This window comes from Notolepis coatsorum (assembly GCF_963971535.1).
Source record: "Notolepis coatsorum genome assembly, chromosome: 6".
Taxonomy (NCBI): Eukaryota; Metazoa; Chordata; class Actinopteri; order Aulopiformes; family Paralepididae; genus Notolepis; species Notolepis coatsorum.
In genome coordinates this window covers 173,569,301-173,588,054 of record NC_140170.1, presented here as the reverse complement: position 1 = coordinate 173,588,054, position 18,754 = coordinate 173,569,301, and the positions used below count along the sequence as shown (strand labels likewise).

The following is an 18,754-nucleotide window of genomic DNA, read 5'->3' as shown; positions in this document are numbered from 1 at the left end:
TGCTGTCCCTAATGCCTCGCACACCGCACTGACCTATGACCCCCGTCCCTAATCCCTCGCACACGCACTTACCTATGACCCAATAACCTGTAACCCAGTTGTGTTTGTGTTTCCAGGACCTACATGAGGGTTAAAGAGAGGGTGGAGGCGGATAAGGACAAGGTACTGTCAACATCTACCTCAACATGTAGTTTCTTCACTTTGTCCCGTTCAACATCTACCTCCAACATTCAGTTTCTTCACTTTGTCCCGTTCAACATCTACCTCCAACATGTAGTTTCTTCACTTTGTCCCGTTCAACATCTACCTCCATCATTTAGTCTCTTCACTTTGTCCTGTTCAACATCTACCTCCACATTTAGTTTCTTCACTTGTCCCGTTCAACATCTACCTCCAACATTCAGTTCTTCACTTTGTCCCGTTCAACATCTACCTGGCAACATGTAGTTTCTTCACTTTGTCCCGTTCAACATCTACCTCCAACATGTAGTTTCTTCACTTTGTCCCGTTCAACATCTACCTCCAACATTCAGTTTCTTCACTTTGTCCCGTTCACATCTACCTCCAACATTTAGTTTCTTCACTTTGTCCCGTTCAACATCTACCTGCAACATGTAGTTTCTTCACTTTGTCCCGTTCAACATCTACCTCCAACATGTAGTTTCTTCACTTTGTCCCGTTCAACATCTACCTCCAACATTCAGTTTCTTCACTTGTCCCGTTCAACATCTACCTCCAACATGTTGTTTCTTCACTTTGTCCCGTTCAACATCTACCTCCAACATGTAGTTTCTTCACTTTGTCCCGTTCAACATCTACCTCCAACATTTAGTTTCTTCACTTTGTCCCGTTCAACATCTACCTCCAACATTTAGTTTCTTCACTTTGTCCCGTTCAACATCTACCTCCAACATTTAGTTTCTTCACTTTGTCCCGTTCAACATCTACCTCCAACATTTAGTTTCTTCACTTTGTCCCGTTCAACATCTACCTCCAACATTTAGTTTCTTCACTTTGTCCCGTTCAACATCTACCTGCAACATGTAGTTTCTTCACTTTGTCCCGTTCAACATCTACCTCCAACATGTAGTTTCTTCACTTTGTCCCGTTCAACATCTACCTCCAACATTCAGTTTCTTCACTTTGTCCCGTTCAACATCTACCTCCAACATGTTGTTTCTTCACTTTGTCCTGTTCAACATCTACCTCCAACATTCAGTTTCTTCACTTTGTCCCGTTCAACATCTACCTCCAACATGTAGTTTCTTCACTTTGTCCCGTTCAACATCTACCTCCAACATGTTGTTTCTTCACTTTGTCCTGTTCAACATCTACCTCCAACATTCAGTTTCTTCACTTTGTCCCGTTCAACATCTACCTCCAACATTTAGTTTCTTCACTTTGTCCCGTTCAACATCTACCTCCAACATTTAGTTTCTTCACTTTGTCCTGTTCAACATCTACCTGCAACATGTAGTTTCTTCACTTTGTCCCGTTCAACATCTACCTCCAACATGTAGTTTCTTCACTTTGTCCCGTTCAACATCTACCTCCAACATGTAGTTTCTTCACTTTGTCCCGTTCAACATCTACCTCCAACATTCAGTTTCTTCACTTTGTCCCGTTCAACATCTACCTCCAACATTTAGTTTCTTCACTTTGTCCCGTTCAACATCTACCTCCAACATTTAGTCTCTTCACTTTGTCCTGTTCAACATCTACCTCCAACATTTCGTTTCTTCACTTTGTCCTGTTCAACATCTACCTCCATCATTTAGTTTCTTCACTTTGTCCCGTTCAACATCTACCTCCAACATTTAGTTTCTTCACTTTGTCCCGTTCAACATCTACCTCCAACATTTAGTTTCTTCACTTTGTCCTGTTCAACATCTACCTCCAACATTTAGTTTCTTCACTTTGTCCCGTTCAACATCTACCTCCAACATTTAGTTTCTTCACTTTGTCCCGTTCAACATCTACCTCCAACATGTAGTTTCTTCACTTTGTCCCGTTCAACATCTACCTCCAACATTTAGTTTCTTCACTTTGTCCCATTCAACATCTACCTCCAACATTTAGTTTCGTCACTTTGTCCCGTTCAACATCTACCTCCAACATTTAGTTTCGTCACTTTGTCCTGTTCAACATCTACCTCCAACATTTAGTTTCTTCACTTTGTCCTGTTCAACATCTACCTCCAACATGTAGTTTCTTCACTTTGTCCCGTTCAACATCTACCTCCAACATGTAGTTTCTTCACTTTGTCTACGATCACTGGAACAGGTTAAGGTCACCGTGTTTAGTTATGGTTAACGGGCCGTAATGTAACTCGGTGGAGGGCTGTGGCTGAATGATGCACTGGATATTGATCTAATGCCAGTGTGTTGTAATAGTCAGGTTCTTTTGAAAATCCCTTCTCAAATAATTAATTAATTTGCGTCAGAATGGAGTTCAACCTCAATGTTTGTGTTCTCCAGGTTCTGGTTGTGAACCCAGCCTTCTTCAAGTACGCCCACGACCACTGGACTGAGCACCACGGACGCTACCCGTCCACGGGCATGCTGGCTATCATCTTCTCTCTGCACATCTGTGACCAGGTAGGGCACCTATTCAGTATAGTATACACATCTGTATTCAGATAGGGCTCCTATTCAGTATAGTATACACATCTGTATTCAGATAGGGCTCCTATTCAGTATAGTATACACATCTGTAATCAGATAGGGCACCTATTCAGTATAGTATACACATCTGTATTCAGATAGGGCTCCTATTCACAGGCCTGTACGCTGCGACGAGATCGTCGCAAATTGCCCCCTAATTTGGCCGGTGCGAATGAAAAATTATATCTACTCGCAAGCTTGCGAATAGTGATTTCACCCCTTCATTCGCATTTCACTACACTAACATTAGCCTACAACCAGGGCTGTACAGGCGACATAATGTTGCGGTTGTAATTTCATTAGACAGACCAGCGCGGACATTTAATAACATGCAATTTAATTGACACGAGCAATGGGCTAACGTTAGCTGGTGGTCCCGAGTGAAGCAGGGACGGCGGAGCTATAGGCTAACGTTAGCTGGTGGTCCCGAGTGAAGCAGGGACGGTGGAAAAGTGAGGAAAGGGGGTGGGTTATATTGACAAGTGACAACGCTTGACAACAGAAGTTTAAACATAACTTCATATTTATTAGTTATTCGTTTCTGTATATGATCCACTGTGACTTTCCATCTCCGTGTTAGACTCTTCCTGTTTACATTCGAGTGTGACGTCATCACCTACGGCAGCTTAGACGATCAAAACGCGAACCTAGAACAAAACCCGGGGGGGGGGGGGGGGGCTGGCTCTCTTGTGCGTTCTCGCCCCCTCTCTCTCTCTCGCTCTCTCTCTACATTCAATGATTTAAAGTAGCCAAACGTTACAGACAGTATAAATACTAACTGGATAGTTGATGATAAACATTTAATTTCATTATCTGAAATATTCTAAAATCATTAAGTCTGCTATAAGCCATTATCCCTTTGTGTGTAATTATTATTTTCTCACAGTAGTATATATATATATATATATATATATATATATATATATATATATATATATATATATATATATATATATATATATATATATATATATGTGTGTGTGTGTGTGTGTTTGGCTAAAGTGGATAGAAAACACAGTACTGTGCAAAAAAAGGGCACCCAAGAGTTTTTATATAAATAGTCTTAGATGTAAATAATTTTTTTTATTAGTGTGTCAGTAGACTACTCTTAGTACATTTTCATTAAATAATTTTTTAAAGCATCTTCATGGTTTAATAATGCAAACATATGTTGCAGGGACTTATTATAATCATCATATTGGCGTGACTGTATGCATCAAAGGGTTAAATCAAGCATTTTTAAGTGCTTTAGGAAATGTCAAAATATTGCGATATATATTGTGTATCGTGATATGGCCAAAAAATATCGCAATATCATTTAGAGGCCATATCGCCCAGCCCTACTATAATGGTAAAATAGTTATTTAAAAATGTGCCCCTAAAAAATATTCTTTGCCCCTAAATTTCTCATTTAGGGGCAAGTGTGCCCCTAGTGAAAAAGCTTAGCGTACAGCCCTGATTCAGTATAGTATACACATCTGTAATCAGATAGGGCACCTATTCAGTATAGTATACACATCTGTATTCAGATAGGGCTCCTATTCAGTATAGTATACACATCTGTATTCAGATAGGGCTCCTATTCAGTATAGTATACACATCTGTAATCAGATAGGGCACCTATTCAGTATAGTATACACATCTGTATTCAGATAGGGCTCCTATTCAGTATAGTATACACTAGGGGTGGGAGTCACCAGTTTCATCACGATACGATAGGATATAGATTCTTTGGACAACGATACGATATTTGCCAATATCACAAAGTCCGCCACGATACGATACGATACGATTCCGGTGCCTGCGATCGATATGAGACGATATTATGTGCCCATTTAACACAATCAGTCACATTTAGATCAACTAAAAAAAGGCTACGGAAATATCAATTGACGTTTTTTATCTTTGAGCTCTTCCAGACATTTAAATGAAAAACAATCTATTGTTTTTAATACAAATAGACCTCCTGTTCACTGTAAAGTGCCACGTTTTTATATATTGAGCTTTAAACTTTAAGTAAAATGTTTTGGAACTCACAACACGCAACCTAAAACCCCTCCCTCTCCCAAACTGTTCCTACAATTGTTTTATGTTGCATGATGATCATGAATACATAAATGTATTCATGTTTAAATATCAACATTATCTGTCCATCCTCAGTAAATAATATCAATATAATAATACTCCTGACTTCATCTGGTCTTTTCAAATGCACACACAGAATGCCCCTCCCCCAGTCCCCACACACAGAAAGGGAGAATGCCCCCGCCCCCCCCCCCCCTCCTCCTTCCCCAGTCCCCTCTCCTGTTCTCTCACGGTTAGCTGCTTAGCTTAGTTAGCTTAAGCAGCTAACGTAACGTTAATTTAGGTCTGCCCACGCAATGTGGGCATAAAGGAATGGCGACGATGCAAAGCATGTTAGATGCATTTGACCCGTTGCGGGGAAAAAACTGCACAGACTTATATCGGGTCGCAAAATAGGCGCTCTGTAGCCCTGCTCTGCTGTACAGAGCTACACGGCGTTTCACACTACTGGGCGGATACGACTCGTCGGATTTTCAAAATAAGAGTATCGCAATATGAATCGATCTTTTTACGTTGCATCGATCCTATTTGATTATTGATAATAGATCGATATCTCGATCTGGATCGATGTATCGTCCCACCCCTAGTATACACATCTGTAATCAGATGGGGCTCCTATTCAGTATAGTATATACTATATAGGGATGCACTGATCCGACTTTTTCAGCCGATACCGATACCTGGGCTCTGGGTATCGGCCGATACCGAGTACCGATCCGATACCAATTGTTCAATTAATAAACTGTATGCCTCACTGTGTGGAAGAGACTGGGATCATTCTTTGTGCAAGGCAAGATCAGGCTTGACTTAAAACATTACTTTCCTAACTTAGTGAAACAAAATGTAACAAATTAACACATAGATATAAATGTACTGAATTGTTATTTATTATTAAAATTAAATAACAATTATAATTATTAGTATTTTTTTTTTATTGTCTCCCGATACCCGATCTAGCTATTTTAGTCATATCGGGGCCGATATCCGATATCAAGTCAAGTCAAGTCAAGTCAGTTTTATTTGTATAGCACATTTCCAAGCAGCGGCAGCTGACACCAAAGTGCTTCACAAGCAAGTTGATAAAAACAAAATAGTGTGAGGCAAGGTATAAGATTAAAAGAAAGGAAAAAAACATAGCAAAGCAATGAAAGCAACAAAAACAAAACAATATGGTGCAAGATATAGGATTAAAAACATAATAAAGCAATGAAAGTAATAAAAACTGGTAGGACACAGTAAAACAAAGAGGATAGAAGGGCCAGGGGTCTAGTGGTGGTTAAGTAGGGGGGAAGGCCAAGGAGAACAGGTAGGTTTTCAAGAGTGATTTAAAAGCCTGTACGGTCTGGGCGGCCCGTACGCTGAGGGGGAGGCTGTTCCACAGTCTAGGCGCTGCGGTGGAGAAAGCTCTGTCTCCCCTAGTCTTGAGCCTGGTTCTGGGTACCACCAATAGCATCTGGTCAGCTGATCTGAGGGATCGGTGGGGGGTGTGGCGGTGCAGGAGCTCGGACAGATAGGAGGGAGCCGTGCCATTTAATGATTTAAAAACATTTAGTGCTAATTTAAAATCGATCCTGAAGCTAACAGGCAGCCAGTGGAGCGAGGCCAAAACTGGGCTGATGTGTTCGTGTTTTCTTGTTTTGGTGAGGAGGCGCGCGGCTGCGTTCTGCACCAGTTGTAGGCGGCGGAGGAGGGACTTGTCGATGCCCGTGTACAGAGCATTGCAGTAGTCGAGGCGGGTGGTGACAAAGGCATGTATCACCGTCTCTAGGTTACTTTGGGAGAGGTATGCCTTTGTCTTCGCCAGGAGTCTAAGGTGGTAAAAGCTGTTTTTAACTACGGCGCTGACCTGTCTATCGAATTAAAAATTGCTGTCGAAGATGACCCCGAGGTTCCTGACAGAGGTGGAGAGGTTTGGGTCCAGGGGAACAAGTGCGTCAATGAGGGGGGGCGGGGGGGCACTATTAAAAACAATGACCTCGGTTTTCCCTTCGTTCAATGTCAGGGAGTTTTTGGACATCCAGCACTTGATTTCTGCCAGGCAGTCAAGCAGTGGTTCTATTGACGTCTTCCCTTGGGTGGGCTTTAAGGGGAGGTATCAATATCGGATCGGTGCATCCCTAATAGTATACACATCTGTAATCAGATAGGGCTCATATTCAGTATAGTATACACATCTGTATTCAGATAGGGCTCATATTCAGTATAGTATACACATCTGTATTCAGATAGGGCTCATATTCAGTATAGTATACACATCTGTATTCAGATAGGGCTCATATTCAGTATAGTATAGTATAGTAATCAGATAGGGCTAGGGATGGGTACCGAATTCGGTACTTTTGAGGTACCGAACCGAAACACGTCGGTACTACCGAGTATCGAATCAAGTAAGATACAAAAAAATAAAAATACAAAATTTACTTTTTTCTTTTCATGTCAACGTTCACACGCACAATATATGCTTACCTAGGATTTGACTTGATTCAACAACAAAGCAGTCGGAGCAATGGCAAGCCGAAAACTGTCGAAATTGTAGTTATTTGAAGTTTGGATTTTTTTTTTCACGACTGAGGTAGGTAAATTAAATTTCTTGAGACTAAAGTACCGAAAAAAGGTACCGTTGGGTACCGGTATCGATTCACAGGTACCGGTACCGGTATCGGTTCAAATGTGAAAGGTACCCATCCCTAGATAGGGCTCATATTCAGTATAGTAGACACGGTTTAGTTGTAACTTGGTGATTAGTGGTCACAAGGCTCCTGCCTCACAGCTGTTGTGTTTTCTCTGAATCCTGATGCTGACAACTTAGCAGGAACTTAACAATGAAAATAGGACTTTGACCTCTAACCCCAAGGACTCAAAATAGCGAGTCGTACCTAGAAAGAGAATGGAACTAACCTCTTCCTTGGTAGCAGGAGTGACGAGGAATAATCCTGTTAAGCCAAAACAGATTAGTCACGGAGGGACAACGGAGTCTTTGGTCGAGGCTGGCACTTAATGAAAGCACATGTTGCAGCAGCGTGGAGAGACTCAGAGCACAGCCGTGAATGGAGAGCGAACACAGTATTTATACAGGGAGCAGAGACACAACTGAGAGGGTGCTTTGTACAGATATGAAGAGAGTGATGTAGACAGATAGGAGAGAGTGATGTAGACAGATGGGAAAGTGATAAAAAAAAATTTGCAGAGTGGGGTGTGTGTGCGTGTGTGTGTGTGTGTTAAATAAATAAATAAATAAAATGCTCCAGAAAGCAACAGTCAAAACTAGAATCTGTCACATGTTCCATGCGGTGACCCAGGAGTTTTATCGTTGTCCTGGCGACCAGGAGCGCTAGGTGGGGACCCCGTCCACCTGGGAGACGGAGACACTTTGTGCAGTGATGTCAGCGTGTGCTGTACGTTGAGCTTTGCTGCGTTGGGTTGACGTGATGTTGTGTAGCTGTTGTTACACTTGGAGTGAAGTGAACCATGGAGTGAACCATAATATGATTCATACCTCTTTTCCTACGCGAGCTGCAAACCAACACACACAGGAGAGAGGAGAGAACCAACACACACAGGAGAGAGGAGAGAACCAACACACACAGGAGAGAGGAGAGAACCAACACACACAGGAGAGAGGAGGGAACCAACACACACAGGAGAGAGGAGAGAACCAACACACACAGGAGAGAGGAGGGAACCAACACACACAGGAGAGAGGAGAGAACCAACACACACAGGAGAGAGGAGGGAACCAACACACACAGGAGAGAGGAGAGAACCAACACACACAGGAGAGAGGAGGGAACCAACACACACAGGAGAGAGGAGGGAACCAACACACACAGGAGAGAGGAGAGAACCAACACACACAGGAGAGAGGAGAGAACCAACACACACAGGAGAGAGGAGGGAACCAACACACACAGGAGAGAGGAGAGAACCAACACACACAGGAGAGAGGAGAGAACCAACACACACAGGAGAGAGGAGAGAACCAACACACACAGGAGAGAGCAGGGAACCAACACACACAGGAGAGAGGAGAGAACCAACACACACAGGAGAGAGGAGGGAACCAACACACACAGGAGAGAGGAGGGAACCAACACACACAGGAGAGAGGAGAGAACCAACACACACAGGAGAGAGGAGGGAACCAACACACACAGGAGAGAGGAGGGAACCAACACACACAGGAGAGAGGAGAGAACCAACACACACAGGAGAGAGGAGGGAACCAACACACACAGGAGAGAGGAGAGAACCAACACACACAGGAGAGAGGAGAGAACCAACACACACAGGAGAGAGGAGGGAACCAACACACACAGGAGAGAGGAGAGAACCAACACACACAGGAGAGAGGAGAGAACCAACACACACAGGAGAGAGCAGGGAACCAACACACAGAGGAGAGAGGAGGGAACCAACACACACAGGAGAGAGGAGGGAACCAACACACACAGGAGAGAGGAGAGAACCAACACACACAGGAGAGAGGAGAGAACCAACACACACAGGAGAGAGGAGAGAACCAACACACACAGGAGAGAGGAGGGAACCAACACACACAGGAGAGAGGAGAGAACCAACACACACAGGAGAGAGGAGGGAACCAACACACACAGGAGAGAGGAGGGAACCAACACACACAGGAGAGAGGAGAGAACCAACACACACAGGAGAGAGGAGGGAACCAACACACACAGGAGAGAGGAGGGAACCAACACACACAGGAGAGAGGAGAGAACCAACACACACAGGAGAGAGGAGAGAACCAACACACACAGGAGAGAGGAGAGAACCAACACACACAGGAGAGAGGAGAGAACCAACACACACAGGAGAGAGGAGAGAACCAACACACACAGGAGAGAGGAGAGAACCAACACACACAGGAGAGAGGAGAGAACCAACACACACAGGAGAGAGGAGAGAACCAACACACACAGGAGAGAGGAGGGAACCAACACACACAGGAGAGAGGAGAGAACCAACACACACAGGAGAGAGGAGAGAACCAACACACACAGGAGAGAGGAGAGAACCAACACACACAGGAGAGAGCAGGGAACCAACACACACAGGAGAGAGCAGGGAACCAACACACACAGGAGAGAGGAGAGAACCAACACACACAGGAGAGAGGAGAGAACCAACACACACAGGAGAGAGGAGAGAACCAACACACACAGGAGAGAGGAGGGAACCAACACACACAGGAGAGAGGAGAGAACCAACACACACAGGAGAGAGGAGAGAACCAACACACACAGGAGAGAGGAGAGAACCAACACACACAGGAGAGAGGAGGGAACCAACACACACAGGAGAGAGGAGAGAACCAACACACACAGGAGAGAGGAGAGAACCAACACACACAGGAGAGAGGAGAGAACCAACACACACAGGAGAGAGGAGGGAACCAACACACACAGGAGAGAGGAGGGAACCAACACACACAGGAGAGAGGAGAGAACCAACACACACAGGAGAGAGGAGGGAACCAACACACACAGGAGAGAGGAGAGAACCAACACACACAGGAGAGAGGAGGGAACCAACACACACAGGAGAGAGGAGAGAACCAACACACACAGGAGAGAGGAGAGAACCAACACACACAGGAGAGAGGAGGGAACCAACACACACAGGAGAGAGCAGGGAACCAACACACACAGGAGAGAGGAGAGAACCAACACACACAGGAGAGAGCAGGGAACCAACACACACAGGAGAGAGCAGGGAACCAACACACACAGGAGAGAGGAGAGAACCAACACACACAGGAGAGAGGAGGGAACCAACACACACAGGAGAGAGGAGGGAACCAACACACACAGGAGAGAGGAGAGAACCAACACACAGGAGAGAGGAGAGAACCAACACACACAGGAGAGAGGAGAGAACCAACACACACAGGAGAGAGGAGAGAACCAACACACACAGGAGAGAGGAGAGAACCAACACACACAGGAGAGAGGAGAGAACCAATACACACAGGAGAGAGCAGGGAACCAACACACACAGGAGAGAGGAGAGAACCAACACACACAGGAGAGAGGAGAGAACCAACACACACAGGAGAGAGGAGAGAACCAATACACACAGGAGAGAGCAGGGAACCAACACACACAGGAGAGAGGAGAGAACCAACACACACAGGAGAGAGGAGAGAACCAACACACACAGGAGAGAGGAGAGAACCAACACACACAGGAGAGAGGAGAGAACCAACACACACAGGAGAGAGCAGGGAACCAACACACACAGGAGAGAGGAGGGAACCAACACACACAGGAGAGAGGAGAGAACCAACACACACAGGAGAGAGGAGAGAACCAACACACACAGGAGAGAGCAGGGAACCAACACACACAGGAGAGAGGAGGGAACCAACACACACAGGAGAGAGGAGAGAACCAACACACACAGGAGAGAGGAGAGAACCAACACACATAGGAGAGAGGAGGGAACCAACACACACAGGAGAGAGGAGAGAACCAACACACACAGGAGAGAGGAGAGAACCAACACACACAGGAGAGAGGAGGGAACCAACACACACAGGAGAGAGCAGGGAACCAACACACACAGGAGAGAGGAGGGAACCAACACACACAGGAGAGAGGAGGGAACCAACACACACAGGAGAGAGGAGGGAACCAACACACACAGGAGAGAGGAGAGAACCAACACACACAGGAGAGAGGAGGGAACCAACACACACAGGAGAGAGCAGGGAACCAACACACACAGGAGAGAGCAGGGAACCAACACACACAGGAGAGAGGAGGGAACCAACACACACAGGAGAGAGGAGAGAACCAACACACACAGGAGAGAGGAGAGAACCAACACACACAGGAGAGAGGAGGGAACCAACACACACAGGAGAGAGGAGGGAACCAACACACACAGGAGAGAGGAGGGAACCAACACACACAGGAGAGAGGAGAGAACCAACACACACAGGAGAGAGGAGAGAACCAACACACACAGGAGAGAGGAGAGAACCAACACACACAGGAGAGAGGAGGGAACCAACACACACAGGAGAGAGGAGAGAACCAACACACACAGGAGAGAGGAGGGACATACTCTTCCTTCTGGTCGGAACCACAGTGATTCTGACGGTCTGGACGCAGTGGTTGAAAAATAAACGACTGTATAGACTGAGACAGCTGTTCGAGGGGAGAGAGAGGCCAGAATGGAATGAATGTCTGGAACCACAGTATCGTTAATTAGTGTTAGAATTTTTTGACACAGAGTCATTTTCCTGTAGTGCTTGGCTTCGGCGCTGGAATTACAGACGTATTACAATAGCTTTCAGCAGCAGGAACAATGACTCCTTGTTCCAATGAGTCAATAACGGGGAGAATTCCTGAGCCTACATTCTCATCATATTAGACTCCAGTGTAGGCAGTACAGAGTGGAGACGTCACAGAGTGTTCACAGGAGTCCTGGTGTGGTGGTTGTATGGAGGGGATGGACAGAAGAGTTAATGGTACAGTATAGAGGATTAATGGTACAGTATAGAGGATTAATGGACGGTATAGAGAAGAGTTAATGGTACGGTATAGAAGAGTTAATGGTACGGTATAGAAGAGTTAATGGTACGGTATAGAAGAGTTAATGGTACAGTATAGAGAAGAGTTAATGGTACAATATAATGTTTTCTTCTCTCTCTCTCTCTTAATTCTATTGTATTCCATCTGCTCTCCAGGTGTCTGTGTTCGGCTACGGGGCAGACAAGGAGGGGAACTGGCATCATTACTGGGAAGAAAACCGCTACGCCGGGGCGTTCCGGAAGACAGGAGTCCACAGCGCTGACTTTGAGACGGAGGTCATCCACCGCCTGGCCAAGGAGGGCAAGATACAACTACACAGTGGACAGACTGACGGGCAGCTACGACCCTGATGTGGACAGACTGACGGGCAGCTACGACCCTGATGTGGACAGACGGACGGACAGCTACGACCCTGATGTGGACAGACTGACGGGCAGCTACGACCCTGATGTGGACAGACTGACGGACAGCTACGACCCTGATGTGGACAGACTGACGGGCAGCTACGACCCTGATGTGGACAGACTGACGGGCAGCTACGACCCTGATGTGGACAGACTGACGGACAGCTACGACCCTGATGTGGACAGACTGACGGACAGCTACGACCCTGATGTGGACAGACTGACGGATGGACAGGCAGACAGACAGAGACAGGTCAACGAATTGACAGACAGAGACATTAGTTAAACATGTACCACTAGAGACTGAATACCACTCCAGGCCTTGACTGACTGCCTTACTGACTGACTGACTGGCTGGTTGACCGTTCACTATAGCCTGGTTTGAATCCAACCTGATGCCAGTGGTCTTCAAGCTGTAGCCAACAGCAGGTGGAAGTAACGAGCCACGCCTTATTGACTTTAATGTGGGATTAAACCACACTTTATTCACCTCAATGGTGGATTAAACCACACTTTATTCACCTCAATGGTGGATTAAACCACACCTTACTCACCTTATTAAGGAACGGCCTTGCGAGACAAACAGACATTAGGCTTTGTCTCATGCCTTGTCTCAGACCTAACCCCTCTTCTAAGACCCGCCTCCACTCTGCAGCCTCAGCCAACCACGGAAACCGGACTGACGCTGTGTTCCATTCCCAGTCGGAAGACAGTAATTCCCAGTAAAGGGGGTTATTATAATTTACGGAAATCAGATAGACCGCTGAAGTAGAGTAGCTTTCTTCCCAAGTAGAAATGTGGAATTTTAGACTCTCTGGAATGCAGCACCTCTTCTCTCCTCTCAACTCACGCCCATGTCAACGGGAAACAGACACGGGGAGTTGTCGTTGAGGAGTTGCTTCCTGTCGCGACTATAGTTGGAACGATGACCTGTTTCAGGGCTCCTGGGCGGGTAATGAATCATGCTCTGAGAGGCGGCCATCGCAACACAAACAGGAGACCAATCAGAGAGTGAATAAATCATAGAAATAGAATAGAATAATATATGGAATAAACAGTCTACAACTCGATGACCAAATGTATCAAAAGAAACACTTGTAGTCGGTCCATGATTATCTTTTGAGATATTAAACATAATGAAGGAGAAAAAAAATAGCCAATGTTCTCTTTGGAGAATTTGAAGAACAACGTTGTATTTATGTCGGCGCTTAAATTAGGGCGGGAAACTTAGACTGGGTGAAGTTCTCTCTGATCTAGAGGAGTTCCTTTAGCTACATTCAGCGCGCGAGGCTCCTCTCCTCCTGTGACCAGTCGTGTTTAGAGAGAGGGTTCGCTACAGCGAGGCTCATCCAGGCGTTCCTCAGAACAGCGAGGAGATGTGAACTAGTAGGAGGAGGAGGAGCCGCACGAGTCACCAGCGTCCTCCACCTGAAGCCGACGTCGTCAGCAGCCGGAGGAGCTACTGTTTAACACGTGGACTTAATGAGTGGGAACCTTCCATCACAGGCCTTTTATTACAGGCTGCAGCCCGCGGTTGTGGCACGCAGACTCAACAGAGATGGACTTCTTCCATGGAGTCTGGAGCCGCACCTTAACCCTTTCACTACCACACTGCCAAAGGGTTAACCCTTTCACTGCCCCACACGACAGAAGCGGTTAAACCGTCTGTCGTGTGGTAGTGAAAGGTTTAACCTTCTGTCGTGTGGTAGTGAAAGGTTTAACCTTCTGTAGTGTGGTAGTAAAAGGGTTAAACAGCTTTTTACTGCGGACATGGAACTGTACACTGGCCTTCGTGTGGAACGAGTGCAGTCGAGGCTACTTCAGACAGACTAATTATGGCCTTATATTGCAGTCTGCAGACAGTTGCTCTGCACTGAGTGACGTGTGGGATAAACCATGGTTTCGCCTGGTGCTCTGAGGGGGACAAACCACCCCTGATTTTATTTCTGTGTCTTTTTATTAGATCATTTTTATATTACAGGGAGACGACCATTTCAATCGGAACAATCAAAGCACTTTTCCTGCAGCGGGAACCTCGTTATCCAGTGGGAATGTTCGCCTAAGGCAGCCATCTTGGACCTAATCACTGCTTCTGCGTTAAGACTCTTTATCGGAGAGCGACGCGCGCCGAGTCATGCTGTGTTTTTATTCAGTTTCCTCTCCATTCGTGTAGTTTAATGTAATAAGTCTTGTCTTTAAACCCAGATGTTTTCCGTCCCCATGACTACGCCCCTCCCCCCCCCCCCCTTCCCCCAAGCCTCGGGACGAACAGGAAATACAACAGGAAGTTGGTTGTTTCCTGTCGTGTCCATATTTGGAGCTGGACCAGCGGCACTTATAGCGTCCCTGTGTGTGGAAGTGGAGGAGGCTGCGGTGCCACGTCTTGTGCCTTGTGACAGACTGTGTTGGGTTTTTTTAGCCAAGGTTTCAAAGACTCTATTTTTCTATAGAAAATGTGAATGTATGAACCTTAGGCCGTGTAACTGTTGCTGAGCGACCGTCAATCAAAATCGTCCATTTGAAGACCTTCAATTCACTGTCAATTGAATCAGTTTGAAATGTAAATAGAGATTGTAATTCATATAGAGCATTTATTATTCTGTGTTCTGTCTCAATGTGTTTGGTATAACAACCCCGTCTCATGCCAAGAGGAAATGCACTTCCTGAATCGTTTTTTGAAATGGGAGTCGGTCAAAGCCTTGAGCTGTGGTTGTTCTGGTAAACTGGTTCAGCTGGTGAATTGATCACATCAAGATGCTCTGTTGGGTCATAATGTATTGAGCGATGACATCACCTAACATACACACGTTTGGAAGTGACATATTAAAGCTGCACTATGTAACTTTTTCATGAAATAATATTGCTTCTTTAGCAGCTAAATGCGATGAGTTTGACAGTTGTGCTGACGGAACCAGAGAAAACCATCCCGACAGTGATGCATGAAACACTGAAATACCCCGTATGAGCTCATCTGGTCTGGTATGACCAGTGCAGTGAAATCCAGAAAATGTGGCTACGGTCTCATTTCTAGAACAGAGAATGTGTACAACACACGCGGCAGAACGGCACTCAAAATGTCTTTGTTTTGTCTTCTCTTATCCTCCATGTTTAAATACCACGCAGTTACCTCTCGCAGCCACAGGGTGCCAGTCATTTGCATTAGAGTTCTGAAGAAGAAATATATTTCTCTTTGCTTGTTTCCTTTTGAAGATACATATATATATATAGGCATCTGCTCCCCGATCCTCCCTGTGAGCCCCTCGGTTGCAAAATTACAACATCACTTTTAGCTATTTAAAAAAAAGTGTGTAAATGTTTATTTAAAACATTTTGGGCACATTTACATAGTCAATGGGTCCTGTTGTTCAGCCTCACAATGCTATTTATTGGATAGTTAATGTGTTTATAGGTCCCACATTCTGGCCTCTGAAGTAGCTAATGTCAATTTAATTTGGGGCCTTACAAAGATGTGAAGATGAGAATCTGGGGACTTTTTGGTTTGTTTTGCTTCCATGCATCTAGAAGGTCAAAGGTCACCTCCGGGTCACAGCTGGTAAACAGAGGTTTCATTGAAGTGGCCTCAGTACCAGTAGACTAGAGTTATTATTAACAAGTAACTTACGTGTGGTAACGCCACAATTTACCAGTTTACCTGAACACCACCTACACTCTTAACTCTTTCAGTGCCACTCACGAGATTTCTCGTGTTTTTTTATAGGTGGTTGCGTGCCACTCACGAGATTTCTCTGATTTTTTTTTTTTTTTTGCGATCTGAAAAATTATTGCATCACCCGAGCCTACCCGAGTATAGCCGAGGGGCGCCGACGATCACTGTGGAAAAAAGCGCCCCCTGTCGTCTCCCAGATGACATAAGTGATTTTGGAATGGACTCAATGAAAATGAATGGGGAAAAAAATCCGGTACTCCACATTTTCCAGTTCACTGATCCAGCCGGGGTTACCACAGTTCATTCTGGAGCCTCAGATCCCCGCGGATCATAGAGATCTACTGTGTCGCGTTGGATCCATACACTTATCGATTTTTTCGAATGGTGATCAGGAATTGGAATATACCAGTTGGATACCATCTGATGTCAGGTAAGGACTCTGTGTTATCAGTGGTAGGATAATCGGAGTAAGTTTGATGAAGTTATAAGCTGTTTTGTGAAATGTCTTCTTTCGGTTTCATTGTAAAAGTCAGAGAGGAAATCAACGGGGCGATTATCAGTGCGCGGCCGTAATGTGCGTGCGTGCACGTATAATATTGATCATCTAGCGTTTATTTGAAAACGATTCATAAAAAGGCAGACGAATATCAACGTTGTGGAATATTCCACTAAAAGACGATTTTCATAGAATGCTCCAGAATGAGCTGTTTTTTATATCAAAACGGGGGCTTTTCTAACTGCTCTGAAACGGAAACGACGCGATAAAAAAAGAATCTGCCTTCACAGCACTGACTGGAAAATAGTATTTGATAATGCGATGGGCAGATTAGACACATAGCCATAATTTAAAACATAGATTAGGCGATATTAACGTTAACATTGGCGCGGATGGTGGCATTCAAGCGGTAAAACGGAAAACCAGGCATGGCATTGAAAGAGTTAATGCACCATCAGTCCAAATGTTCTGTCTGTGTGTGATTTAGCACAGCTCCATTCACACTGGGTTCAAAGGTGCTATAGATACAACTTTTATGTAGAGTAATGTTTTCTTTTATTATTATTTTTACAATACATCCACAGAGCTTTTAGAAAGGTGTGGAATAAAAGTATATTCCTCCCAAAAAAATATTGATTAATGAATGTTGTTGTTTACTTGTTGCTGGCATGTATCCCCTCCCTACTTCCCATTTCCCCACGTGGAATGCACCCGATTGGATAAATGACATGCTGGTGCTCTAGTGTGACATCTAGTGCTGAATGTTATCTATAGCACCTTTAATATCAAACTGAATGTAAGTCAACCTTCTATTCACCTTGGACTCCTGGCTCTGATCAAATAAATCAGCTGAGTTGAACTACAATTCTGGTTTGTCTGGCGTACACGTTTTATTCTTCATCTGCATTAAGCCAGATGAGGAGACCAACCATTCTATCAAGTATGAATCTTTCCTCCTCCTTCCAGATAACCAATCTCATTGTATTGTGCTACAATAACCTCAAATTATTGTATAAAGTCTGTGGGAATTTACTACACCAGTTTAAGAAAGTATAGATTGGGGCGCCCCGTTAAGATGCATGCTGCGTAATCGCAACGTCCAGCGTTCGAATCCGGCCCAGGACATGCATGTTGCATGTCCTCTCCCATCTCTTCTCCCCGTTTCTCTCTCTGACTGTCCTATCAATAAAGCATGAAATGCCCCTAAAAAAATATCTAAAAAGAAGTAGGGATCAAGCTGGTCAGGGCCTGCTGCTTTCTCCTCTATGTTCTGCTTTAATGCTCCATGGACCTCCAAGACAGATATGGGCATAAAGTAAATAGATGATCAGCAGGCTCACAGTCACCACATGATGCAGGGAAAGCGTTTTTATTTATTACAAAGATAAATAAAAGTAGAAATAAAATGCTCATTAAAACAATTAAGCATGGCTGATTTATCAGTTAGTGCAAGAATCTTTTATAATGTAGTTTGGAAGTTCACTGGTCAAAACTGGTCCAGAACTTCTTCGTTGGCAGATCTTCAGAGAAACATGTGACTTGAGTTGGATCCTCAGTTATCACGGTACGGGAAGAAGATGCCTCCGTGACAATTCTCTGACAACCTCCGTTAACAACACTGCTAGCTAACGTTAACATGATTAACAAGCATGGCGTCGCTCAACCCGTGTACTTCATACTTGTCGCTTCACTTCATCACCCCATTATTTCTGGAACTTTAACCATACATTTTAAAAAGCAGCTTAAAAAAATACACATTAGAGAAATACAGAAATGAGTAATGCGGTTAACAAAGTTATGTTATATTGTGTTATGTAGTGTTGTATTGTATTACTTACTGCTGTCAAGCGACTCAAGTTTTTTCTTTTTGTACTATAAGTAAA

General features: G+C 44.8%; 1 protein-coding gene across 1 annotated transcript in view; it reads left to right on the top strand.

Moving 5' to 3' along the window:
* st3gal8 (ST3 beta-galactoside alpha-2,3-sialyltransferase 8) overlaps nt 1-17,658 on the top strand; it is an 86,344-nt gene extending 68,686 nt beyond the window's left edge. Inside the window, 3 exon segments of the mRNA XM_084317552.1 lie at nt 117-162; nt 2,478-2,597; nt 12,460-17,658. Coding sequence (XP_084173678.1) covers nt 117-162; nt 2,478-2,597; nt 12,460-12,654 — 361 coding nt within the window. The 3' untranslated portion in view covers nt 12,655-17,658.
* Nucleotides 17,659-18,754: the final 1,096 nt, after the last annotated feature.